This window comes from Heteronotia binoei, chromosome 9 (genome assembly GCF_032191835.1).
Source record: "Heteronotia binoei isolate CCM8104 ecotype False Entrance Well chromosome 9, APGP_CSIRO_Hbin_v1, whole genome shotgun sequence".
Lineage (NCBI taxonomy): Eukaryota > Metazoa > Chordata > Lepidosauria > Squamata > Gekkonidae > Heteronotia > Heteronotia binoei.
The window spans coordinates 26822531-26849638 of NC_083231.1; the positions used below are offsets into that span (position 1 = coordinate 26822531).

General features: G+C 43.6%; 1 protein-coding gene across 7 annotated transcripts in view; it reads left to right on the forward strand.

Annotated features, from left to right (window-relative positions):
* Window positions 1-5269: 5269 nt before the first annotated feature.
* The window catches only part of APBB2 (amyloid beta precursor protein binding family B member 2), a 157137-nt gene continuing 135298 nt past the window's right edge, over window positions 5270-27108 (forward strand). For 5 of the 7 annotated variants that reach the window (XM_060246332.1, XM_060246334.1, XM_060246336.1 and 2 more), the window contains exon 1: window positions 5270-5381. In XM_060246332.1, the coding sequence (XP_060102315.1) occupies window positions 5336-5381 (46 nt within the window). In that variant the 5' untranslated portion in view covers window positions 5270-5335. Of the gene's footprint in view, window positions 5382-14150; window positions 14220-27108 lie in introns of all 7 variants that reach the window. The other 2 variants (XM_060246335.1, XM_060246337.1) reach the window with 2 other exon arrangements.

The window sequence follows — 27108 nt, forward strand, 5'->3', positions numbered from 1 at the left end:
CTTGAGTGCCTTCTGCCTGATAATTTGCCAGTGTCCGAGGAAGCCCTCTATTCAAGTTGCCACAAGAGATGTCTGTTTTGAATCTTTTTAGAGTTAGGAGCACAGGGAAAGAGCCATTCTCTTGATCTCCCCCTGAGGAGTGCCATGGAGGCTGATGGAAATAGGGCTGGAACAGGCCCCTTAGCAACATTCCCAGAGACTTTGGCCTGGTTTTGCTGGCAACAGATAATGGTAAAATGTCTTGTTCCAGGGTTTGCATGGATTTTTTTGAAATATTAGTGCATACATACTGACAGAAATATGAAAACATTCTTCGTTCCCACAGTGCTGATCAATTTCCTATAGCTCTTTCCCCCTTGATTGCTGCCTTTTTGCCTCTTGTATTACTAACCTATAAGAACAGTTTAAATATACACATAGTCGACATTTTTACTCTATCTTTTGTCAAATTGACTATGCATTATTTCAAGAGAAGAAAAAAAAATAGGGCCTTTGCGCTCCTTATTGCTTTTGGCTTACTATGCACCTTTTCACCACACAAAGGAATCATAAAAAGGTACTAGAACTTTATCTGATTTCTGACCCACTATATAATCACTGATATTTCTTGGCAAACTTCTCAGAGGCAATTGTAAATATTTTATAGGCAAGCAATATGTAATTTATTTTGCCAGTCAACATGTTGTCCAAGGTAATCACGAGAACGTTAAAAAGGTCATAAAAGCTGTCTATAGTTTCCTTTTTTGAAGTGTTTTGAATGAATGAACAAATAAAGCTATGCTTTATTCTAGGAAAAAGCTTTATAAAAATTGTGCGACAGCTTAGACCAACAATTAGATGGAAAAGAAATCTTGCATACTAGAATTTCTATTGTTGTGCATACATTTTCCCTCCCCCCCCCCCCCAAGTTTCTGGCTGTTGTAGCTTTCCATGAGATTTTTCTCCCCCTGTATAAAATTATTTCACTACTCTTGAAAGCCTGAAACACCACTTGGTAAATTTATTCATGTATTTATTAACAAAATTTATATCTTACCTTTCTGCCCTTATGAGGGCAACCAAGGTGGCGAAAAATTTAAAACATACACAATAGAATACATGATACAATCTTTAAATATACCCCAGCTCTCTCTCAAATGTGCCACATTAAAACAACTTTAAAACCAGAGTTAAAATACATATAAAACAATTAAAATATGTTTTAATACATAAAACATTAGTTAGGAAGGGGGGGGGGGTCTTTGAAGGAATGCCAAAGAAAACAAACAAAAAAAAGTCTTCCCCTGCTGGCAGAAGATTGCAACAGAAGGGGTGGATGAATCTCTGCAGAGAAGGAATTTCAGAACTTTGGTGCCATGACAAAAAGACTCTTTCCTGGGTTACCACCCACCTACTCTCAGAAAGTGGGGGGCACCTGAAACCTCCAAAGATGACTGTAGTGCTCAGGCAGATTTATAAGGAAGTAGGTGGTTTTTCAGTACGTTGGTCCCAAACCATATAGGGCTTTGAAGATCAAGACCAGCACTTTAAATTGTGCCTGGAAACAAATTAGGAATCAGTGAAAGTCGGCCAATAATTGGAGTGACAAGTCGGCCAATAATTGGATACAACCTACTCTAGTCAACATCCTGGCTGCAGTATTCTGTAATCACTGAAGTTTCCAAACATTTCTCAAGGGCAGCCCCGTATAGAACACATTGTAGTAGTCTAAATGTAATTGGGGGTGTGCACCACAGTGTCCCGATCTTTCTGTCCTGGAAAGGCTACTGCTGGCTAACCAGTGGAAACTGATAAAAGGCATTGTTGGCCACAGCTGCCATGTGCAATAGGCCTGGGTCTAAGAGCACCCCGAGACCATGCACATGTCTCTTCAAGGAGACTGTAACCCCATTCAGAGCTTAAATGCCAGGTTGCAACACTTCCATCTTGTTGGGATTAAGCTTCAGTTTCTTAGCCTTCATAAATATATGCCATGTTCCTAGCTGTGTTTCAGATAAGACAGAAATGTAGACCTCAGCTGGATATAATTAAAAATATAATTGATTTCCCATGATCAATATATGTTATTGTTTTGTGGTTGCTTAGATGGCTTTCAGACAGTGCTCTGTGGAACCTTACTGAGGCTCCTCTTGCCCACTTCTTACCATAGAATCATGGAGTTGGAGGGGGCCATACAGGCCATTTAGTCCAACCCCCAGCTCAATGCAGAGCATCCCTAACCAGTCTTTGTCCAGCTCCTGCATTAAGACTGCCAGTGAGGGGGAGCTGTTCACCACCTCCCTAGGTAGCTGATTCACTCCTCACTTGCAATTTGGATCTGTGGGGAAGTCTTTGTGGTTTCGAGGTGCACCCTTCATCGAGAGAGATTGAAAGTGAGGACCGACTGGAGTGCCTCAGGTGCCACTAGATGCAGGGATTATTCAACATGGAAGGCAATATGTAAAAGATTCCTTGAATGGAGAAAACTTAACAGGTGTAGGGCTGGTGCAGCCTATTTAGTGAAGAGGTTGATTTGTGAGCTGTAGGTTCGAATGTCTGCTCTTGAAGAATCCATAAGGTGGCTTCAGGGAAACATTGTCTCTCTGCTTCAGCCTTTCACCTGCCTTATTGAAGTAATAATACTGTTCATTAGAAGACTGTTGCAAAAATTACCGTGGGAATGTACAGTGAGGGCTTCATTATCTGAAAGACAGTTTCATCCTATATATCCCTTATGGTGCTCTACAATTTTCCAAGAAGGCCGTAGTGTTTGTGTGTGAGACAACATGATTTCAAAGCTTTTTCAGTATTGATACCCCAGTTATAGAACTCCTTGCCAAATGGGTACACCTGTGCACTTTTTCTTCCCCATTTTAGGAAAAGAGTTTGGAAGGCATTCAGCTTTCTGGAGGCTGATTACAACTGGAGATAGTTGGAGACTGGGTTTCTTGTACAGTCTTGTCTAATTACATGAACATATGAACATATGAAGGTGCCTTATACTGAATCAGACCCTCGGTCCATCAAAGTCAGTATTGTCTACTCAGACGGGCAGCGGCTCTCCAGGGTCTCAAGCTGGGGTTTTTCATAACTATTTGCCTGGATCCTTTTTAGTTGAAGATGCCAGGAATTAAACCTGGGACCTTCTGCTTACCAAGCAGATGCTCTACAACTGAGCCACCGTCCCTCACCTATGTACTAATTTTAATGCTTTTAATCATTAATGTTTTTGAATGGTACATGATTTTTAAAAGATGTATATACACATTTTTTTCAACTTTCTAAAACACTGTAAAATAGTGTAGATTTTAATGACCTCTTCAGATTTTAATATGTGACTATATATTTTTTTCATATTTAATGTAGTAATTTTTTATTATTTTGTCACTAGATATTGCTGTCATGCTCTTTGCACAAATATCACAATTAGTGACAAAATTACTTTTGCTCTGTATTGTTTATTTTGTGCTTTATTTTTGTTGGGATGTTTTCATGCATTTATAAAATCAATTTGAGGGTAGGAAAGTTCAGTGCAAAATTTGGCAATGAATGTAGGTAATCCGTAACTCATTCTCTGTAACAAGGAGCAATCGCCCTGTTTCCACAGGATGAGTCTGTTCCTGGGCCCCGTATACATTTGTGATCCACCTTTCAGCCCAAAGGCTCTTACAAAAAATAAAGCACAACAGAATTTACTAAATTTTAGGAACCTACCTCCAGATCACAAAAGTCAATCTAAAGCAGCCATGCTGAAAAATTAAGACCAATGAAGAATAGCTTCCACAAACCATATTAAAGCAGAACAGTAAACTTAAGCAGAAAGGCTTAAGAATTGTACAAAGAACTGTACAAAAACAAGTCTATCTCACCATCTAGTGGTAAGTAATGCTAAAAGGTCTAAAACTTCTGGCTGCTAGATAGTCTTAGGCTCTCCTGGCTGTTCTACACACAGTCCTATACAATGATTGATTAATTAATACTCATGTAAGAAACCTTTATGTAGAAAGAAAGACAGAATGCTTCCAAGCATGGCAGGTAGCATTTCAACCACATTGATTTGATTGCGCGTGGTCTGAGATCCATTTGAGTATGCGAGCTAAGTAATCCCAAATACAATTCATTTCCTTCCGTAAGAAATTATTCTAGCATTGCATCATACCGCCTGCATGTACAGTTGGAGATTATTGGTGGTAGAAAATAATAGCTGCAGAAAGAGAACAGCCTTCTGTTTTGCTGTTGTCCATAGATGTAGAAAGGAAAGACTCGAGCCTCAGGGAAAACTTGCTTCTCATGGAGTGGAATATGAGAGTCTCTTGGGGTGCATCCACATGAGCAAAAATGTCTTTGTTTGTTGGGCAGGGCTTTGGCAATTTAGCTCTTGGTGGTTTGCCCTTTTGAGAGCCCCATGGTGCAGAGTGGTAAAGTTGCAGTACTGCAATCCGAGCTCTCTGCTCACAACCTGAGTTCGATCCCAGCGGAAGCTGGGTTCAAGTAGTCGGCTCAAGGTTGACTCAGCCTTCCATCCTTCCAAATATGAGTACCCAGCTTGCTGCGGGGTAGGTGGGGAGTGTAGATGACTGGGGAAGACAATGGCAAACCACCCCATAACCAAGTCTGCCATGAAAATGTTGTGATGCGATGTCACCCCAGAGTTGGAAACGATTTGTGCTTGCACAGGGGACTACCTTTACCTTTTTAAATTTCAGATTTTGCAAGCCAATTGTCCTTCTGGGACAGAGCTAGTAGTTTCCAGATGGGTTCTCTGTGGCAAGGTGATGTGTCCTGGGCTGTTTGGAAGCACCTCCAGTTCCCATGAGACGGATGAAAGCTAGGACTGGTTTTTTGCTTCACAGAAGAAGGAAGTGGTCACTGAGTGCCATGGGTGCTATGCTGGAGAGCACTAAATTAGAGCAAACTATATCAATTACTTCTAATTTTTGATGCTGCGTATCACTGACTTGTCTAGAGGAGCTTTTCTTAAGACTAAATCCATTGTCTGGAGAAGCACAGCCCATATGGAGGTAGCAAAATCGTAGAACAAGCCACTGTATCGAGTGACTCTGTTTGCCTTGAAATTATTTACGCTTATCAGTGGAGGGCAAGTGCAAACGGTAAATTTGCTTTGCCTCTACGGCCCTAACAGTTAGTCTGTCGATGCCGTGACTATGAATAATGTATAAATGTTGTTATCCAAAACCGTGGGACAGGGTCATTAGCATTTTAATGAAAAGATCCAGGCATTATACTAAATCTTTGCATTCTGTTTTTTCTTTTCTTTCTCTTCCCTCCAGTAAAACGGTTGTGCCATACGCTTTGAAAACAGCTGACAAGACGGGACAATGTGCTGACTGGCGCTATGGGCAGGCGATACCCAGGGGCTCACTGTCGTCAAAGCAATTCATGTGAGTATGCAGATCTCCTCACGACCCGTCCATTTAAACAACAGCAGCAGCAAAACCTTGTAGCCCCTCTGGGTTGACTTTAGCTTACAGCCGTCATTGTTTTTACTGCTATATTGTTAATGATTTTCTGCTAATTTTTCCTTATACGTTCAAAGGATGTGGATAGGGTGGTCCTGAACAGAATTGCACCTTTCTAACCCCCAGTGGTCTTAGAAGGGTGTAACTCTGTTTAGGGATGTACTGTAACTTGCATAGAAGAAATGGAAAAGTACAGGGGGAAAACCTGTTGTGTTAAATTATATTGAATCTAAAGCAAAGGGTGCTAGTTCTGTGTACAAGCTGCCCATATCATTGCTTCAGTTTTCAGATAGATTTTTAAAAACTGCATAGTTAAATAAGTTGCACCTTGTTTGAGCCAGTTGGGTGTAGTGGTTAAGTATACGGACTCTCATCTGGGAGAACTGGGTTTGATTCCTCACTCCTCCACTTGCACCTGCTGGAATGGCCTTGGGTCAGCCATAGCTGTGGCAGAGGTTGTCCTTGAAAAGGCAGCTGCTGTGAGAGCTCTCTCAGCCCCACCCACCTCACAGGGCATCTGTTGTGGGGGAGAAAGGTAAAGGAGATTGTGAGCCACTCTGAGATTCGGAGTGGAGGGCGGGATATAAATCCAATATCACCATCATCTTATATAGAAATGTACCATGCATTGACTCACTTCGTTCCATTTTTGTGGAACTCCAGTAAACAGGGTAGAATTTGCTGCCAGTGGATGGAATGATGGCTACTAGCACAGCTTTAGAAGGAGATTAGACCAATTTATGGAGTAGAGGCCCATCAATGGCTACTACCCACAGTGATTAAGGGGAACCCCTATAGGCAGAGGCAGTAAACCTCCAAATACCAGTGCTAGGAGGCAACATCAGGAGAAGGCCTTTACTTCTATGTCTTGCTTGTCAGCTCTCCAGAGAAACTAGTTGGCTGTGTGCAACCAGATGCCGGTCTACAAGGACCAGCGGTTTGATCCTGCAGGGTGCCTTTTATATGCACTTTCTCCCCTTCATAGTTGCTGTTAATGGGTGGTGAGTGTGACCAGTAGGCAGGGCTTTTTTGAGCAGGAATGCACAGGAACGCAGTTCCGATTGGCTTGGCATCAGGGGTGTGTGGCCTAATATGCAAATAAGTTCCTGCTGGGCTCTTTCTACCAAAAAAGTCCTGCCAGCGGGTATCAACAGCACCAACGTTATCATTTTGCACCGAGTACACAGAGTGATCCAAGGTATTGCGAGACGATTTCAAGTTTGCATATCGCTCCTGTGCCAAAGAAAGGGGATCCACTGAAGATACTTTGCTTGAGGGCAAGCGGTAGCCTACAGCTGAGCACTGAAATCATAGTACTTAGAGGCAGGATCTTCCAGGTTTAGTGCCAGTTAGATGCAGGGTTGAAAAACAGTAGTCTCACTGTTGCAGCAGAGGTGTTTATAGGAAGGTCATCTCTAGGCAAGACCTTTTTGATCCATTGGGAAAACCAACTCATGTACAAGTTTGCCCCTTTGCCTCTAATAAAATCTGTGTTTTGCAAAATCATATTTGGTGTCAGTCGCATCCCAGTGGCTCCCTGATGGCTTTGCCTGATATTATCTCCTGTTTTTCTCTGGCCTGGCCAGTTTCTCCATCTTCTTCCTCACTGCTGGTGTCTCATTTCTCCGCCATCACTGGGGGTGATAACTGCAGCAGTCTGACTGAACTGAGCATGAAGGTACTTGCCTCTTGGGGCTGGTACAAAGACAGGGTATCCTCCTTCGGGAGAGAGGGATTTGGGTGCTAACTTTTGGCATAGATCTTCCTAATTTTAGGGAGATGCTTCTGTGCTGGCACAGAACCCCATAGGCATGACCGCACAGATGACCGTCAACCACAGGGAAAACAGATTCTTTGCATGTAACCGTTTCTTTTTCCCTGTCATCTATTTCCTGTGGCTAATATGAGCAAAAGCCCTTCAGCCTTCAGGCCTGCCACTTTGCAAGATCTGCCGAATGATCTCAGGAGGCAGGTTGGACAAAAGGAAAGAGTTCTTTACACAGAGAGTGATTAAAATGTGGAATTCGCTGCCGGAGGATGTAGTGATGGCCATAGTAACAGGCAGCTTTAAAAGGGGATTAGATAGATTCATGGAAGAGAAGTCTATCAATGACTACTTGTTGTGGTGACTAAAGGGAACCTTCATGTTCAGAGGCAGTCAGCCTCTGAGTCTCAGTGCCAGAAGGCAACATCAGAGGAAGGTTGTTGCCCCCCCCCCCGAGGAAGTGGTTAGATGCTGTGTGAGACAGGATGCTAGACTAGACAGGCCACTGGTCTGATCCAGCAGGACTGTTCTTCTTCTTAATCACAAAGAGGGTGTCACATCTATGCACACACGCTTTAGAAATGTGTATTAAGGCTTGGCATTTTTGCAATGCCAGAGGCTACTCTGATAGCATCACAAATATTTGCTTTGCTTTTTTGTTGTTGTCATATGCAGGGATGATTTCATAGTGAAAGAGGTGCCAGAGCTTAGCACAACTCATTTGCATATGCCACACACCCCTGACATCACCAGAAGGTGTACTAAATTATTATCAGCTCAGCATCAACCTTAAAATGCTTCTTGAATTGTAATTGTCATAATAAAACCTTACTCCCATCATACTTCTTGAATTACTTTCTCCTACGTGGCCACAGTGCCACGATGAAGGTTTCCATCTGTCTGCTTTACATGTTTTGGCTATTTTCCCATTTTTTGTGTGGGGGGAAATATTAGAAAGTTTGTCAAATCTCCGAATTCAGCAAAATTCTCACAGGGAGTTTGAACAATGGAGCCCAGAAGCAATTACTTGGTGGGAGGGGGGGGGGGGTAAGAAAGAAAGAGCACAATAAAATTTAGAGGTTCTGGAGCTCCACTCCTGTCAGCTCCTGCCAAAAATGAGGGCTGGTCATATGGTATTCTTAACAGAATATTTTGATAATAATTTTCCTTTGAAGTGTTTTCATAAGATGGCTTAAAAGCCATCCTTTAAATGGCTTCAGGTTTTTTGTTTTTTTTTTTTTAAATTTGGGGGTTTCCTACCTGACTTTCCTTGTACAGGCTGTGGAGATTCTGCTAAGGCTTCTACAGGCTAAATTCAAGCCACGGCTATAATACATTCATTGTGTGACAAGGAACAGTAATGTAACTTTTACGTGTATGCCTTTTTTAATGGTTTCACAGAGATGATGTAGCTGTTTCAGATATATGTATGTTAGAGTATTAGTTGTCTTTGAAGTGTAGAGCATAATTTTTGGAGTTCTAGGAGGTGCTTCAGTTATATTTATGACAGTGCTTGAGTCTCAATGAGTGGGTCATGAGAGACTGCTTGATTCCATTAAAAGCTTCCATGTAAACCTTCCTGACTACTCAGCCATTCTGGTCTTTATGATAGACAGACCCACTCTTCCTAAGTTTACCAACCCCTAGGTGGAACCTGGAGGTCTCCTAGAATTACAACTGATCTCCAGACTACAGAAATCAGTTCTCCTGGAGAAAGTGGCTGCTTTGGGGAGAGGACATTGTGGCATCATGCCCTCTGTGGTCCCTGTCCTCCCCCCCCCCCAGGCTCAAGCCCGAATCTCCAGGAGTTTCCTAACATGGAGCTGATGCCAGATACCCTCCCATCCCCCACTGGAAGCTGGGGGGGACCTGGCAACCCAAATTCCTCCCCACATCTTGGCAAGAACTGAGTCCGACAGCCATAAGTGGGACTTCAGAAGGTCACGGAGAAGGGTCCTTTGTGTATATGTGGGGATTTCACATAAGATGTGTGGAGAGCAGGAACAGACATGAGATGTGAAGGGCCAGGAAACAAATGGAAAAATGTGTGGGGGTGCCTATGTGCCATTACTCTTTATGAGCACTTTTTCCATTTTTCCAAAAGGAAATTTGGAAAAGTTGGGGAGAGGGAACCTTCTGCAAAGTATTTTCTTCTTTAGAGTGTGTAAAGTGCTTCTTAAGACATGAATTTCCATGTTCAAAATAACTTTCAAGTGAATTTTATTTCAATGGAAGCTGCATGCTGTTGAGCATTCTTCGTTTTTTAAGTAGGCACAAACAATGGGGTGCAGAACTTCACTTCTTACAATATGCACTTTCATTAAAACAAAGAAACTGAAAAACCCAGTACCCTGGCCTTCCAGGCTTACGAATAGAAGCTTGAGCATGTTGATAAAGTCATGGTAGAGTCTCAAAGATGTGTCGGTGTAAGTGTTCCAGTGGTCTTCTGTATCCTTTCCAGTGTTTAGCAGAAGTGCAATCAGTTATGCAAAACAAGCAAGAAAATGCCTGATTTACGGAAGTCTCAAAATCTAGCTATTTTTGAACAAATTGTAGATTCTGAATGATGACCGTTCAGTAAACTCACAGTGCTCAGAGTACGCAGTCTGATTTTTCTGTATTGGACTAAGTAAAGCAGATATAATTATAAAAGCTGACACACACCTGCATGACATTAGTACAATTACCATGCTACTGATCCTGGATCAGGTCTAGTGGTCGAGACTGAACCAGTAAGATGAAATTTCTCTACAGAAACCCAGTGCCCACTGCTAGGACAGTTAGTACCCATGTTCAGATCGCAGCAGATATGGAGTATGTGGGTGAGAACTAACAAGAATGGAATTGAGAGGAGTGGCTTGGAGGGTTTGAAACTCATTTAAGCTGCACTTACTAAAGCCCCAATTCCAGATAACATGGGGAAAAATAAGGAAAAGGATCTCTCTCTCAGATAACTTCAGTTTGTAAGGAACGTTAATAGCTTTTAAAGCAAAATTCAGTTGGGTAGCCGTGTTTGTCTGAAGCAACAGAACAAAGTTTGAGTCCAGTGGCATCTTTAAGACCAACAGTTTAGTTACGAGTATAATCTTTCATGTGTATTGCACACTTCTTACCTGTGCAAAGTCCACTTCCTTTTCCAGTGGAAAGTGGAGAGTCGTGGTTGCTGAATTTTAGCTTATTTGCCGTGAATGAAATGATCAGCATGCACCAGAATGTATTAGTTAAATTTCATAAGCTGTAGCATTTTTCCTGCTCTTTGTGATAATAGCCTTGGTTGTTTTATGGCAGCGGTTCTGTTTTAAAAAAAAATATAGGGGTGGCTTTGGCGAATGTTGTATCATTCTGAAATGGAAATGTTGTAAATACTCTGATGGATTGATGATAAAAGTTTTGATGATTTCATCTGAGCATTCCTTGAAAGTTTTTTGAATAGAAGACCTAATGCATTCTTGACCTCATGGCCAATCTTTATGCTTACTATAGTTTAGTCTGAGTTCAGCATATTCTTTATGCCAGGAAATCCACTTTGTTGGACTTTTCCAGTTTCTTTTTGTAGAACTAAATTTAAAGAGACATGAAGTATGCTTAGCATCTTCGTTTTGTTTGGAGGAATTTAGTGTATATTTACAGTTGGCATTAAACACAAGGAAACATTTATGTAAAATATAGGAGCCTTTAGAAAACCACAAGTGAGTTTCATTCAAAGGAAGCGCAAAAAAGTTTTTTAAAAATCAAACAAAACAGCAGCTGTCATGTGATAGCTACAAATGAAAGCTGAGGGGTTTTTTTTAATCAGTGTATTTATTTTCTTATTTAAAACATTTATTAGCTGTCTTTCTTTCTTATGGAGTTCAAGCTAGCTTACAACGTAAATAAGACACGTAAAATGAAATAACATTAAAACATAAAAGTCAAAATTTAAAATTACAATGCGGGACTGTTAGTAAACGTAACCAAATACAGTCCTAAATAAAATCATCTTCAGCTGCCTGTTAAAGATCAAAAATGAAGGGGCCAGGCTTGGGTTTCCAGGTCCAACTCAGGAAATACCTGGGGACTTTGGGGGGTGAAGCCAGGAGACTTTGGGCGTGAAGCCAGGAGACTTTGGAAGTGGATCCAGGGGCGAGGTTGTGACAAGCACAATTGAACTCCGAAGGGAGTTCTGTCCATCACATTTAAAGGGACTGTGTTCCTTTTAAATACCTTCCCTCCACTGGAAATAATGGAGGATGGGGACACCTTCTTCTGGGGGCTCGTAGATTTGGCCCCTCTACTCCAATCTTTTTTAAACTTGGAGGGGGGAGTTGAAAAGAGGCACCAAATGCTATGCTGAAAATTTGGAGCCTCTACCTAAAAAAAAAACACGCTGCCCCAGCAACACACAGATCAATTCTCCTTTATGCCTTATGGCAGGGGTGGCCAACGGTAGCTCTCCAGATTTTTTTGGCCTACAACTCCCATCAGCCCCAGCCGTTGGCCATGCTGGCTGCGGCTGATGGGAGTTGTAGGCAAAAAACATTTGGAGAGCTACCGTTGGCTACCCTTGCCCTATGGGGACCAGTCTCCATAGGGTATATATAATGGAGCTCTCAGTGGACACCCCCCGGCTTTCTTTTCTTTCTTTTTAAAAAAACAAAACAAAAATATTTTTATTAAAGTAGGCAAGCGTAAACAGAATATCACACCCCCCCCAGCTTTCTGATAACCCTGAGTGGTGGGGGGCCTTTAAACCAGGGGATCCCCTGCCCCCAACTGGGGACTGGGACCCCTAGCCCAGGCACATCTCCTTGGGAAATTGTCCAGTAACCAGTAAAAAAGGCCCTCTCTTGTGTACCCACTAAACGAGGTTCTTTGATTGATGGGACAGCCCGGAGGGTCTCTCCCTTTGATTTTAATTCACTGGCAGGAACATCTGGGAGAAGACTGCCCCACAGAAACCCCAGTCCCAAGTAGGCTTGCCAATCCCCAGGTCCCAGTGGGAGTTCTTTCGCTTTCCCAGGCTCCTTCCTGCCCCCAGTCAGCTGGCCGGCGGGGGGAAGCCCGTCCCCCAGAGGACCATGTGCCTTTCCACCTCCGGAGGCTTCAGTCTCCGATTGAAAGGCTTTCTCTTGGGATGTTGTGTCTGTGTTACTTGGAAGAAGTTGGCAGCAACTCGTGAGTAGAGAGGCCACTCCCTCGCTTCAGAGCCGCCAGAAACGGTGGGGGGGGGAGGGAAACGTCTGCTGTGCACTTCATTATTCCCTATGTGGAGATCGATTCTCATAGGGTATAATGGGGAATTGATCTGGAGGTTTTGGGGGCTCTGGGGGAGCTGTTTTTTGAGGTAGAGGCACCCAATTTTCAGTATAGTATCTAGTGCCTCTCCCCAAAGTACCCCCAAGTTTCAAAACGATTGGATCAGGGAGTCCAATTCTATGAGTCCCAAAAGAAGGTGCCCCTATCCTTCATTATTTCCTATGGAAGGAAGACATTTAAAAAGGTATGCTGTCCCTTTAAATGTGATGGTCAGAACTCCCTTGGAGTTCAATTATGCTTGTCACACCCTTATTCCTGGCTCAGCCCCTATTGTCTCCTGGCTCCACCCCCAAAGTCTCCTGGCTCCACCACCCCCAAAGTCCCCAGCTATTTCTTGAATTGGACTTGGCAACCCTAGTCCCAAGACTTGTAGGGCTTTAAAGTTCAAACCCAACACTTTGAATTGGGCTTGGGGGTGGATTGGTGGCCATTGTAATTGCTGCAATGTTGAGGTGACATGGCTTTCTGGTCCATACCATTTTGCTTTTAGTTTTCCCAGTACTGATTTTAGCTTCTTTAATTCTTTGTTCCAGTCGCAGTCTTCTTGGCCTGAAAATTAATACCAGGGAGCCAATACCTGTGGGACTTCTGTCCTCAACATTCTGGAACATTACCACTTATCATTTCATCTTTCTTAAGATGGACTAGGTGGGAATTCCACTGGTCTAAAAAAATATATATTTCCTGATAACATGAATATTTTCTGGACCTAGTTTGTAGCTTTCTGTGAATTCTGTATAAGGGTCTGGACTCTGCTTATAACACCTTGAAACTCTAGGATCCTTCCAGTGCAGAATTTCTGCATGAGCTAGAGGTCTTGCACAAGCAGAAACATCCGAAAAAGGCCATGATAACTGTTCATAATAAGTCAGACTTATGCTGGTGCCCATTTGCATTTCCATTTGCTCACGGTATTGTGCAACCAATTTTTTGGGGAGCACCATAGTATAGGATTTGACAAATTCCAGGTGCCAAGAATCCACAATTCCTAGTATTTACATCAGTCATTTATTTTGAGTCCTTGGTGATTCTCAGATGATGTACAAAGCTTATTTGGGTGAGGGTCAGAGGTTAGTTTTCTGTTGCAGTCATAACTAGGGTTACCCCATGTTGATTTATATATTACAACACTTCATTATAATTTTAAAAAATGACAAGGAACTGAGAAGAGTTTAGGATTAGGTTTTGTTTAAGCTATACCAAAAAATGCCTTCTTATGTTTGCTGCTAGCAGGAAGCCCTGTGAAAAGATGCAATCAAAAGCGGGTCTTTATCTGGTGAGGTTTTTTTCTGCCATGCAGCTGTTAAGAATTTAAAAACATTTTAGCTCTTGGCCACTAGTATAACTCAGGGTTTTGGTGCTGCGATTATTTTGTCTTTGCTCAAGAGAAATTGTGCTTAAAATATGAGCTAATGCTGATAACTCTGGGCTTTCTTGGTATTTTAAAAAATGTTTCCAGTGCAGCCTTTCTGTCTATATTTGCAAAGGTTAGCTTTGCAGAATGGATAATCTGGCCTCTACTGAAATGTTTGGTAGCACTCTATCTCCATAAAATATCAATAAGTATGCTGGCTTTCGTTTGTGGCTTTTTATGTTTGTTTTTAATTTCTTAAAATGATCCCTCTTTTCAGATTTCAAATTGTAATCTCTTTCCTGATCCATTGCTGAAGCCCAGTGATCCATGTCAGAAGTACTTACAGGTTAGATGCCCTTTCACATATTTTAATGGAACAGCATTTCGCTTCTGTCCCTCTTGGTGCTTGGCCCATCATTTGGCCTTAATTTCTCACTTAAGAATCTATATAAACATATTTCTCTTCCTATCTTCATGTTTTCCCATCTTTTAGTGAGCCAGGGTTTTTTTCCAAAACCAAGAATGAACGTCATTCTAGCAGACTGAAGAACTCAAGGGGTTGCCCACACCCTCCCTCCCTCCCCCTCTCTTTTGGACCACAAATCCCCCATTGGTGGACTTAAGTGTGGCTAGCCATTGTATAGCAGCACTGCTAATCATGGGAGAAGCTACATTTTATTACCCCAGATGTGTATTTCCAGGCCTGTGAGCCAAGATACCAGAGAAAAAAATATGTGGGTGGTGGATCAGTGGGTGGAAAGGATACTTAATCTCCTGGTCCTTTTGGAATGTCTCTTGCAAATTCAATACATTGATTAATTCCCTCAGTTGGGCTTACTTTCAAGTCAGAACCAGGCCCAATTCAAGAAATATCTGAGGACTTTGGGGGTGGAGCCGGGAGACTTTGGAGGTGGAGCCAGGAGACTTTGGGGGTGCAGCCAGGATCAAGGGTGTGACAGGCATAATTGAATTCCGAAGAGAGTTCTAGCCATCACATTTAAAGGGACCACTCACCTTTTAAATGACTTCCCTCCACTGGAAAAATGAAAGATAGGGGTACCTTCTTTGATGGCTCATAGAATTGGATCCCCTGGTCCAATCTTTTTGAAACTTGGAAGGTATTTTGGGGAGAGGCACTGGATGCTATACAGAGAATTTGGTTTCTCTACCTCAAAAAACAGCCCCCCAGAGCCCCAGATACCCACAGATTGATTCTCCATTATACCCTATGGGAATCTGTCTCCAAAGGGAATAATGGAGAGCCCAGCAGATATTTCCCTCCCCCCTCTGCTTTCTGATGACCCTGAAGTGGGGGGATCCCCTGCCCCCACCTGGGGATTGGCAACCCTATATGGAACTGATGTAACACTGAGATAATGTGTGTGAAACATGGCAGTGCAGTGATTCCCAAAGGTGATGATGGGTTTCCTTGTGCCCATTTGCTTCTTCTCAAAGCCAGTAACCAGTCCTGGTTTCCCTCCAATTTATAGGAGTAGAAAGAGCTTTAGAACAACCCAATATTATCTTTGTGTCTGCAGGGGGCACCCATTCAGACACAGCTGCTTCCCTTGTAGGAGGATACTTGGCTTGCATACTCCCAACTTTTTATACTCGGTCGCAGCATCCAATGGCAGCCATTTTATGGTGGCACCTACTCCATGTTCTTAAAATTCCATTGTTGCCCACGAGTTTAACAAGATTAGGGACTCCTGCTTTTCAAAGAGTTATACAAATGTAAAGTACAATAATTAGAGTGTCAATGAAGAACCAGTTTTTTGGAAATGCATTTTAAGGATCTTAAATTACCCTAGATCAAAGAATGGTGCACAGCTTCTATTTGGGAAGGGGGGGTTGGACTCTTCCACTGAGCATGCAGCTTGGGGAGGGATGCACATGAAGTAGTGAGGGAGGCAAGGGGCACCCATCTAGCCAGCCAGATCAACCACATCAACCTTGGCGATCAGTGCCCCATTGGGGAGCAGTGATCAGGAGAACCAAGACGGCAGGTCAGAGAGTCACATGTAGCTCCCGAGCCACTTATTTTCTTTACTTATTTAATGTATTTATATCCCACCTTTCTGTTCAAAGGAACACTCAAGGCACCCCTGGCAGAATGTAGCACCCTCACATGGTCGTTCCTTTTAAAGGTATCAGCAGTCAAGGAGTGAGGCTGAATTGGTAGAAAAGCTAAGCCTGGATGGCAAAGCCTCCCCAGCAGCGATACTTATATGAATATCACTGATCTACACCTAGCGGGTTATGGATTACAGGGCTCCTAGAGTCCTTGCCTTATGAAACATTTTAGTTCCAGATATTTCCTGAGATGTGCAAGGGTTGCACAAAAAGCAGCTAGAGCAGGGGTGTCAAACATGCAGCCCAGGGGCTGAATCAGGCCCCTGGAAGGCTCTTAATCACGCTCCTGAACAACTGGCTCTTGTCTGCTAACTACGCTCCCTCTCTTGCTTCCTTCTGCATCTCAGCTTGCTTTGCAAGGCTTGCTCAATCGCACAGGAACTACAGAGCAAAACCTCTATTTTCTCCATTGATTGAGGTTCTTCTGCCTCCTGGACCCTTGGAGAGGGCGGGAAAGAGCCAGAGCTTCCTTTGCCCGGTTCCCTGGATCCTATGGGATAAATACAAAGAAAGCACCTTTAAGACCAACAAGTGCTAATGTTTTAAGCATGTTTTACTTTAAGTTTTTAAACTGTGTCCTTTTAAAAGTTTATATCTCTGCTTTGTTGTTGTTCAGTTGTACAGTTGAGTCCGACTCTTTGCAATCCCATGGACAAAGTCACGCCAGGCCCTCCTGTCTTCCACCATCCTCCGAAGTCTGCTCAAATTCGTGTTTGTTACATCAGTAACACTGTCCAGCCATCTCATCTTTTGCCATCCCCTTCTTCTTTTGCCTTCTGTCTTTCCCAGCATCAGGATCTTCTCCAGGGAGTGCTCCCTTCTCATTTGGTGGCCAAAATATTTGAGCTTCAGCTTCAGCATCTGACCTTCCAGGGAACAGTCTGGGTTACCTGATTTCCCTTAGGACTGAGTGATTTGATCTTCTTGCAGTCCAAGGGACTCTCAAGAGTCTTCTCCAGCACGACAGCCCAAAAGCATCTATTCTTCTGCGCTCGGCCTTCTTTATGGTCCAGCTCTCACAGCCATACATTACCACTGGAAATACCATCGCTTTGACTATTCGGACTTTTGTTGGCAGGGTGATGTCTCTACTTTTTATTATACTGCCCAGGTTTGCCATAGCTGTCCTCCCAAGGAGCAAACGTCTTTTAATTTCATGGCTACAGTCACCATCTGCAGTGATCTTGGATCCCAGAAATGTGAAGTCTGTCACTACTTCCATATCTTCCCCTTCTATTTGCCAAGGTGTGATGGGGCCAGATGCCATGATCTTAGTTTTTTTTGATGTTGAGTTTCAAGCCTACTTTTGTGCTCTCCTCTTTCACCCTCAGCAAGAGGTTCTTTAGGTCCTCCTCACTTTCTGCCATTAGAGTAGTGTCATCTGCATATCTGAGGTTGATGATGTTTTTCCGGCAATCTTAATTCTGGCTTGTGCTTCATCCAGGCCAGCATTCCACATGATGTACTCTGCATATAAATTAAATAAGCAGGGTGACAATATACATCCTTGTTGAACTCCTTTTCCTATTCTAAACCAATCAGTTGTTCCATATCCCGTTCTGACAGTTGCTTCTTGACCCTTATACAAGTTTCTCAGGAGACATGTGAGGTGGTCTGGTACTCCCATCTCTTTAAGGACTTGCCACAATTTGTTGTGATCCACACAATCAAAGGCTTTAGCATAGTAAATGAAGCAGAAATAGACGTTTTTCTGATACTCCTGTGCTTTCTCCATAATCCATCGAATGTTGGCTGTTTGATCTCTAGTTCCTCCACCTCTCCGAAACCCAGCTTGAACTTCTGATAGTTCCCGATCTGCATACTGCTGAAGCCTAGCTTTAACATGACCTTGCTGGCATGTGAAATGAGTGCAATGGTGCGATAGTTTGAACATTCCTTGGGATTCCCTTCTTTGGGATTGGAATATAAACTGATCTTTTCCAATCCTGTGGCCACTGTTGTGTTTTCCAAATTTGTTGACATAATGTGTGCATCACTTTAACAGCATCATCTTTTAGGACTTTGAATAGCTCAACTGGGATATCATCATCTCCGCTTGCTTTGTTGTTAGTAATGCTTTCTAAAGCCCATTTGATTTCACACTCCAGGATGTCTGGCTCAAGGTCATCAGTTTCACTGTCATGGTTGTCTGGGACATTGAGATCTTTTTTGTATAATTATTCTGTGTATTCTTGCCACCTCTTCCTGATCTCTTCTGCTTCTGTTAGGTCCCTACCATTTTTTGTCCTTTATCATGGCCATCTTTGCACGAAACGTTCCCTTGATTTCTCCAATTTTCTTGAAGAGATCTTTTATCCTTCCCATTCTATTATTTTCCTCTATTGCTTTGCATTATTCCTTCAGGAAGGCCTCTTTATCTCTCTTTGCTGTTCTCTGGAAATCTGCATTCAGTTGGGTAAATCTTTCCTTTTCACCTTTGCCTTTCGCTTTCCTCCTTTCCTCAGCTATTTGTAAAGCCTCATCAGACAGCCACTTTGCTTTCTTGCATTTCTTTTTCTTTGGGTTGATGCTGATTGCTGCCTTCTGTACAATGTCATGAACCTCTGTCCATAGTTCTTCAGGCACTCTGTCTATCAACTCTAGTTCCTTAAACCTATTCTTCACCTCCACTGTATATTCATAAGGGATGTGATCAAGGTCAAACCTGAATGGCCTAATGGCTTTCCCAGTTTTCTTCAGTTTAAGCCTGAATTTTGCGATGAGTAGCTCATGATCTGAGCCGCAGTCAGCTCCAAGTCTTGTTTTTGCTGACTGTAAGGAGCTTCTCCATCTTTGACTGCAGAGTATATAATCAATCTGATTTCTGTGTTGCCCATCAGGTGATGTCCACGTGTAGAGTCACCTTTTAGGTTGCTGGAAGAGGGTGTTCGCTATGACCAGCTTGTTCTCTTGGCAAAACTCTATTAGCCGTTGCCCGGCTTCATTTTGTTCTCCAAGGCCAAACTTGTCAGTTTTTTTTGGTTACCTTTTGACTTCCTACTTTGGCATTCCAGTCCCCTGTGATGAGGAGGACATTTTTGGGGGGGTGTTAATTCTAGAAGGTGTTGTAGATCTTCATAGAACTGGTCCACTTCAGCCTCTTCTGCATCAGTGTTTGGGGCATAGACTTGGATAACTGTGATATTGAATGGTTTGCCTTGGATACGGACTGAGATCATTCTGTCATTTTTGAGACTGTATCCCATTACTGCCTTCCTCACTCTCTTGTTAGCTATAAAAGCCACACCATTTCTTCTACGGGACTCCTGACCACAATAATAGATGTAGTGATCCTTTGAGTTAAATTCACCCATTCCCGTCCATTTTAGTTCATTGATTCCCAAGATGTCAATGTTCATTCTTGCCATCTCTTGTTTGACCACATCTAGCTTATCTTGATTCATAGATTTTACATTCCACGTTCCGATGCAGTATTGTTCTTTGCAACATTGGACTGTTCTTTCACCATCAGACACATCCACAGCTGAGTGTCCTTTCAGCTTTGGCCCAGCCGCTTCACTCTTTCTGTGGTATCTCTGCTACCTAATCTTAAATAGGTACACACATGGCCCGGTCCGACATGGTCTGGCCTGACAAGGTCTCATTTATGTCAGATCCGGCCCTCATAGCAATTGAGTTTGACACTCCTGAGCTAGAGAGTGGTCCCTTGCAGGTGATGGCCCCTTGCATACTCTTCAGTGTTCCACGAATGAAAATGGGCACATTTTAGCATGCTCATGATACCCCTATTAGCAAACCAGGAATTACTGACTGAGGACCCCTTCTTCCTTTCTTTGTGGAGGACTTCTCTCTACCAGTTTAGTGTAGTGGTTAAGTGCATTGATTCTTATCTGAGAGAACCCAGTTTGATTTCCTACTTCTCCACATGCACCTGCTGGAGTGACCTTGGGTCAGTCATAACTCTCTTACAATTGTTCTGCTCAAGAGCAGTTCTGGGAGAGCTCTCTCAGCCCCCACCTTACCTCACAGGGTGTCTGTTGTGGGGAGGGGAAGGGAAAAGTGACCGTAAGCTGCTCTGAGATTCCTTTGAGTAGGGAAGGGCAGGGTATAAATCCAATCTCCTCTTCTTCCTCCTCCTCCTCCTACTGTATCAACATACCCTACAGCTGTCTCTTTTGTGCTGGTTTCTAAAGTAGATGTGCCAGTAAACTGACTATAACTCCTCTATAAAAGTTAAGGTTGAAACATTTACTCTCACAGTAGATGTGGTTGAGTGTGCTATAAAGTAGCTGAACCTCCCAGAAAAGCACTCTATGCAGATAGGTGGTTGGGGACAGGGCTAGAAAGAAAAGTAGTACCCTTTTGTGTGCAAGTGTAAATGGAAACAAAAATGTTTAAAAGCATCTCCTCAAATTTTCCCCATAGGCAGAGTGAGGATGCTGCTCTACTAGGAACAGTAGCAGAAAAAAGGGGCCACCTCTGTTAACAGGGACAGTGGGAACAGGTCTTTTAAGGTGTAAAGTGGTAAGAGCAGGAACGCAGTTCTGGCTGGCTTGGTGTCAGGGGATGTGGCCTAATATGCAAATGAGTTCCTGCTGGGCTTTTTATACAAAAAGAGCCCTGTGTGAAACAATGGTGATGCCAGGGGGTGTGGCCTAATACGCAAATGCACTCCTGCTGAGCTTTTGCTACAAAAAGAGCCCTGTGTGAAACAATGGTGATGTCCGGAGGTATGGCCTAATATGCAAATGAGTTCCTGCTGGGCTTTTTCTTTAAAAAAAAGGTTCTAGGGCGAAGCAAATGTCTTTAATGGCTGACTAAGAGTGGAGCCTGAGAAGATGTTGTAAGTTTGGAGAATGGAGCTCCCTGAGCATTTTCCCCTTCAGATATTGGGGGGGGGGGGGGGTGATTTCAGTGTGACAGCTGGCCTGGTGTACTGGGTCGACTAGGATCTAAGAGACCCCCTCTGCCACAGAAGCTTGGGCCAGTCACATATTCTCAGCCTGAGCTATTTCACTGGGGTGTTGTGGGGATACTGTGGAGGAAAGCAGGGAAAAAATTAATGCTGCTTTGTGTCCCTCTTGGGAGAAGCGCAGGGTATAAATGAAGTAAAAGTAAATAAATAAAAATATGATCAGGCAGCAGCATCAGATGTGTTAGGGTTTTTCCCCCCCTGTGATGTTTTTCTCACTTGCAGGTGCCCCGTGGAAGCCGTTTTTGTTTTGTTGAGGTAAACCTAAGGGAACCCTTTGGGACCGTTTTGCGTTAGGAAAATGGTATGGGGTGGGAGACTGACATCCTCCCCTTCCCTTTCCATTGCACCTGACAGTTGAAGGAGGTGGGGGGGCTGGGACTGTAATTCATAGAGCCCCAGTGTCATGTTTAGTTTAGCCCTAACTGATGCAAAGAGCTATTAACCCTTTCTGTGTACTCCCAGAGACGGAGAATGTTAGCCCTCATTTGCCTCACAAATCCTACTCTTCCATCACCTTCAGTTTTGCATTGCAGTCAGATCTTTGTAAAGTTGCAGACTCCTGCATGTTGAATCCCAAAATATTCATGCTACATACAGCTTTCTGTCTTACTTCTCCTCCTCCTTAAAGAGAAAAGAATGATGCACGCTGCCCTGAACTCCTAAGAGGAAAGCAGAATAGATATGTATTTATTCATGTAATTCAGAGAAATACCATGCATTTCTGCTTTCACTACTGAAATTGCTTTGATTCCATCTGAATTTGAGTAGTATTGTATGCCGTTGAATTAAGGAATGCTTTAAGGAAGAGCAGTGTATGTCTGCTCATGGCTGTTGCCTAGGATGTCTATTTATTTAGATCAGGGGTGTCAAACATGCAGTTTGGGGGCCGAATCAGGCCCTCAGACGGCTCCTATCAGGCTCCTGAGCAACTGGCTGTCATTTGCTTTCTTCTCACTATTTCTTGCTTCCTTCTGCATCACAACTTGCTTTGTCAGGCTTGCTCAATTGCACAGGAACTACAGAGCAAAACCTCTATCTTCTCCATTGGCTGAGGCTCCTCCTTTGGGGAGGAAGGGGGGGAGGAAGTGCTTGCTTTGCCAGGCTCTCAGTTGTACAGCACAGCTACTGAACCAAGCCTGTCTTCCTTCTATTGGCTGAGGATACTCCCCCACCAGTCCCCTGGGGAAGGAAGGAAAGAGCCAGAGCTTCCTTTGCCCAGTTCCCTGGATCCCATGGGAGAAATACAAAGAAAGCATCTTTAAGACCAATGAGTGCTAATGTTTTAAGTGTGTTTTAAGTTTTTTAAAATATATATATTTGTGTTTGTCTGTGTTCTTTACAAAATTTATATATCTGCTATCTAATCTTAAATAGGTACACACATGGCCCATTTATGTCAGATCTGACCCTCATAACAAATGAGTTTGACACCCCTGATTTAGATATTTATCATTGACTTCTCTCTCTACTGGGGACGCAGACCATCTTACAACATTGTTCTCCTGTTTCTATCTCAGAAGAACTATCCTGTGAGGTAGGTTAGGCCAAGAGAGTGTGTCTGGCTCAAGGTTATCCCAGGAGCCTTCATGGCAGAGGACCTGTAGGCACTTTCACACATGCTGAATAATGCAGTTTCAAACCACTTCAGCGACTGTTTGCAAGTGGATTTTGCAAGTGGATTTTTGCCATTTCACACAGCAAAATCCACTTGCAAAGTGCATTGGAAATGGATTGAAAGTGCATTGGTGTGTGAAAGTGTCTCACTGAGTCTAGTCCAATACTCTAATCGTTGCATGATGCCGTCAGTCTCTGCTGATTGATGCATTGTGGTGGTGCATGTTGCTGTAAGAAGCCATAATTTTTTCCAGTTAGGGAGGCTGAACCCCAGACAGCATAATTAGAAACCCTCCAACAGAAAGGCCGCTTTGTTTCGTTCGTGTTGAAATCTACATATCGCTTACTCAGCAAATTGAGATTTGGCGTTTCACATCCAAATTAAACAGCCTGCAGTTTACAAACCTTCCATATGGCTCCATAAAGCATCATGTGCTGCTTAAAAATGAAAGTTGGTGGGGACCTTAATTGTGAGGTCTCCACAAGCTTTTGTTGACAAAATTTGTTTTTGCAATATGAAAATTCCTATTTTTTCATACAAATCTTTGTTGCAACTTGCTCCAGTTTCAAGTTCTTCATCTTTGGAATTATTGGATGTCCAAACTATACACAAATGACCTTCTGCTAGTAGACATGATACACCTTCATCAGGACACCCAAGATCTGTAACTGTATACTTTGGTCACCTTTTTTGGCTTTAGCACCTCATTTTGACCCAGGCTTGTTAGCAATAGAATAAATAACAGACATTCTCACGTTCTGACATGCTATTGTTTTACTTGTTTTCCACACTAATGCAACCCAGATCAAAGGTTTTCTGAATTTGTTAATTTTACTCTTTTGCTATTGGATTTTAACTTTGTACCACTTTGCATTCTAAACCCCACTAGCTATATGTAGCTCTGCTTACTGTACCTCATTCCTCATCTGAAGAAGTGTGCATGCACACACGAAAGCTTGCATTCTGCATAAGTTTGTTGGTCTTAAAGGTGCTACTTGACTCCCACTTCGTTCTGCTGCTTCAGACCAACACAGCTGCCCACCTGGATCTACCCACAGTGGAAAGCTTGTGCAGTTTTTTTTTTTGTCAGACTTGTGCAGTCTTTGTGTCTTAAATGTCTGCTCTTTTTTAACTTCTTAGGATTAACAACCAAAAAGTATGCAAATAGCAACCAGACGGCTTTGGCTTGCTTAATGTTCTAAGCTCCTACATACCATCCTTCTCTTTAAACCTTAGAAAAAGTTTCTTTTAGTGATTAATAATTTTTAAAAACCCAGGTGAAGAATGGGTTTATCTCATGCCTATCTCATAGGTTGAATGAGACTGGAGAAACAGAAGTCCCCCCCCCCCGCCCCGGATCTGAGCTGCTTTGTATTTTACATGGTACTGTGATACACTTGTATTTGCTGTGTCACACGCACGTGTGAAAGGCAAATTTGTTTTTCTGACCACTAGAGGGAAATGGGGGTGGGTGGGTGGGTTATGATTGGGTCTGCCTTCATGGCTTACTGTGTTTTGAGAAATGCTTCTCTCTCTTTCATGATTCATGTATTTGCTCATATTGGAGTGTCTCCAGTGGAATGTGCCATTGCTTCGAACATGGAAATTATCACCATGGTTTTAAAAGAGATTAGATATTGTCATGGAAGATGGTTCTCTCCATGACTCCTGCCATCTCTGTGGTCAGAATGGGTATCATACATTCTAATAATGTGAGTGTGACCCCATCAGTGGATATTTAATTCCATGGATTGAGGTCACAGAGAAAGAAAGCATTTCCCCAGAAAAACCTGAAAACATAAAAAAGGAAGGTTTGTACCTCCCAAAATCAATGGTGTTTACTGCACATGCACAGCCAAAGCTCTAATACTCTTCCAACCACCATGCCAATTAGGCGAGTGAGGCCTCAGCAGGTGGTGGAGGAGTCGTCAGGGGTGGAATTCTAGTAGGAGCTCCTTTGCATAATAGGCCACACACCCCTGATGTAGCCAATCCTCCAAGAGCTTACAAGGCTCTTTTTGGTAAGCTCTTGGAAGATTGGCTGCATCAGGGGTGTGTGGCCTAATATGCAAAGGAGCTCCTGCTAGAATTCCACCCCTGGTTGCCATCATTGTTGAGGTAGTAAAGAGGCTGGACAACCAGCTGGCCGAGCTGCTGAAGTGGTGAAGATGCCAGGGATTGGCCGATGTATTGCTGCCACCAAAGCTGTTGGGGACTGAGTGACCTGCCCCCACCGCCGTTAAGCTGCTTTGGTGGGGGGCAGGCGAGCCACCACCACTGGGACAGCAAACAGGCCAGGCAGCTGAGAGAGCCACCGCTGCTAATGCAGAAGGAGAGAGTGTGGGCTGATGGAGGCAGAAAGAGAGCAATGGGGCACAGAAAGTGAGGAGAAGTGACACTAGACAGGGGTGGGAGAGAGACAGATGGAAAGTAAGAGGGGAGGAAGGAGAAAGAGACATTGGGGAAAGTGGGGGGGAGGCAAGAGCTAGTTTGGTGTAGTGATTAAGTGTATGGACTCTTATCTGAGAGAACCGGGTTTGATTCCCCACTCCTCCACTTGCACCTGCTGGAATGGCCTTGGGTCAGGCATAGCTCTGACAGAGGTTGTCCTTGAAAGGGCAGCTGCTGTGAGAGTTCTCTCAGTCCCACCTACCTCACAGGGTGTCTGTTGTGGGGGAGGAAGATGAAGGAGATTGTGACGGCTCTGAGACTCTGAGATTCAGAGTAGATGGCAGGATATAAATCCAATATCTTCTTCTTCAATGGTGGGGGGAATGGGTAGCTACTCCAGCAAGTTGCTTGTGGGTCTTTGTATCTCTGAATGTTAAACATGGGGGACAAAGCATGGCAGAAAGTTGCTACCTTGCTTTTACGGGCTTCCCAGAGACATTTGGCTGACTGTTATGAGAAACAGCATGCAGAATTAGAGCCAACTCTCTGGGCTCAATGACGCATTATGGTTTCTTCTATGTTTCTTCCCCCCCCCCCCCTGCAAATTTAGCTTTCAGTATTGCTTTATCAAAGAAAAGAACAGTCTAGGGAGAGAACAGAACCCTGTTTTCTCACCTGTATTGTTGCTGGAAAAAGCCACCCCTGAGCTTATGTTTACAGGTGTGTTGTGGTGGAGGGAAATAAGAGTATGGTGTAGGTTTTCCCCAGTGGGGGGCCAAAACAACAAGAAAACAGTGGGGCAAAGAGAGGCCTAATCCCCCCTTCTTCCTTAATAAAACATCCTGCTGGCTAAATTTGCAAAAAGCCATTTAACTTTGAAGAAATGTAGTTGATACGTAGTTGAACCGTGTCTCATCCAACAAATCCTTTGTATTTGCTTTCTTCCTGTTCCTGGACTAGCGATCTTACTAGGGCCTTCTTTTCCAAGAGTAACCCCATGGCACAGTGGTAAGCTGCAGTCCAAGCTCTGTCCACGACCTGAGTGCAATCCTGGCAGAAGCTGGGTTCAGGTAGCTGGCTCAAGGTTGACTCAGCTTTCCATCCTTCCAAGGTCGGTAAAATGAGTCCCCACTTTGCTGGGGGGGAAGTGTAGATGACTGGGGAAGGCAATGGCAAACCACCCCGTAAAAAGTCTGCCGTGAAAACGTGATGTGACATCACCCCAGAGTCGGAAATGACTGGTGTTTGCACAAAGGACTACCTTTACCTTTTCTTTTCCAAGAGAGAATCGTAGGTGCACTTCTCTAATTTTGATGCTTTACTGTGAAATGTATGAATAGTAGTAGCTGGAGAGAAGTGCAGGGAAGGTTTGGGTGTACACTATCTCCTGTGTACACTATCAGTAGAGAGTTGATTTCAGTGGCTTTAGGCTGGAGTAACACAGCATAAGAAAAATAGGTGGCGGGGCTCATTAGCATAACTCATTAGCATAACTCATTAGCATAACTCATTAGCATATGCTGAAACGCGCCCCCCCCCAGCCAAAAGTAACCCAATTTAAGAAAGGAGATCCCTGGGTGAGCAAAGCCTTCCTGGGCTGGCTAGAGATCCAGCCAACCCAAGCAGGCCTCCCTCACCTGGGGTTCTCCTTGGCCACCCCGCCCCCCTGGTCAAAAGGCCAGCAAGCCACCCACCACCCAAAATCACATAAGAAGGGAGAAAGGGTGGGGTGGGTTTCTCCAGGGGTTAATGAGAGCTGCTGGGGCGTGGCAAAGCTGGTGGCTGGCTGGCTGCCCACTCTCCTAATCCAGGGATTATTATGCAGCTGCACCTACTATTCAATGGACAAGGTAGGCGAGGAGGAAGAGCGGAAGCTGTCAGAAAGGTTCAGAAGCTGTGCTCCTCTGAGCTCCTGCTGAATCTGAGACGTGGTTCTTGGTCTCCCCACTCTGCTATATGTGCTTCTGGGGAGATCAGCAGAGGCTGGCTGCTCACAGGTGAAGATAAGATGTGCTGGAGCATATTAGAACCCTGGGCCCCTAGATCTGTGCAGACCTGCCTTGAGCTTAGAGGTACTGCTACTTAATGACATGGTGATTGCACAGGGGACCAGAGTTCCCTCTAAGCTGATTAGCGTGGGCTAGCTCAGTTTTTTAGCCT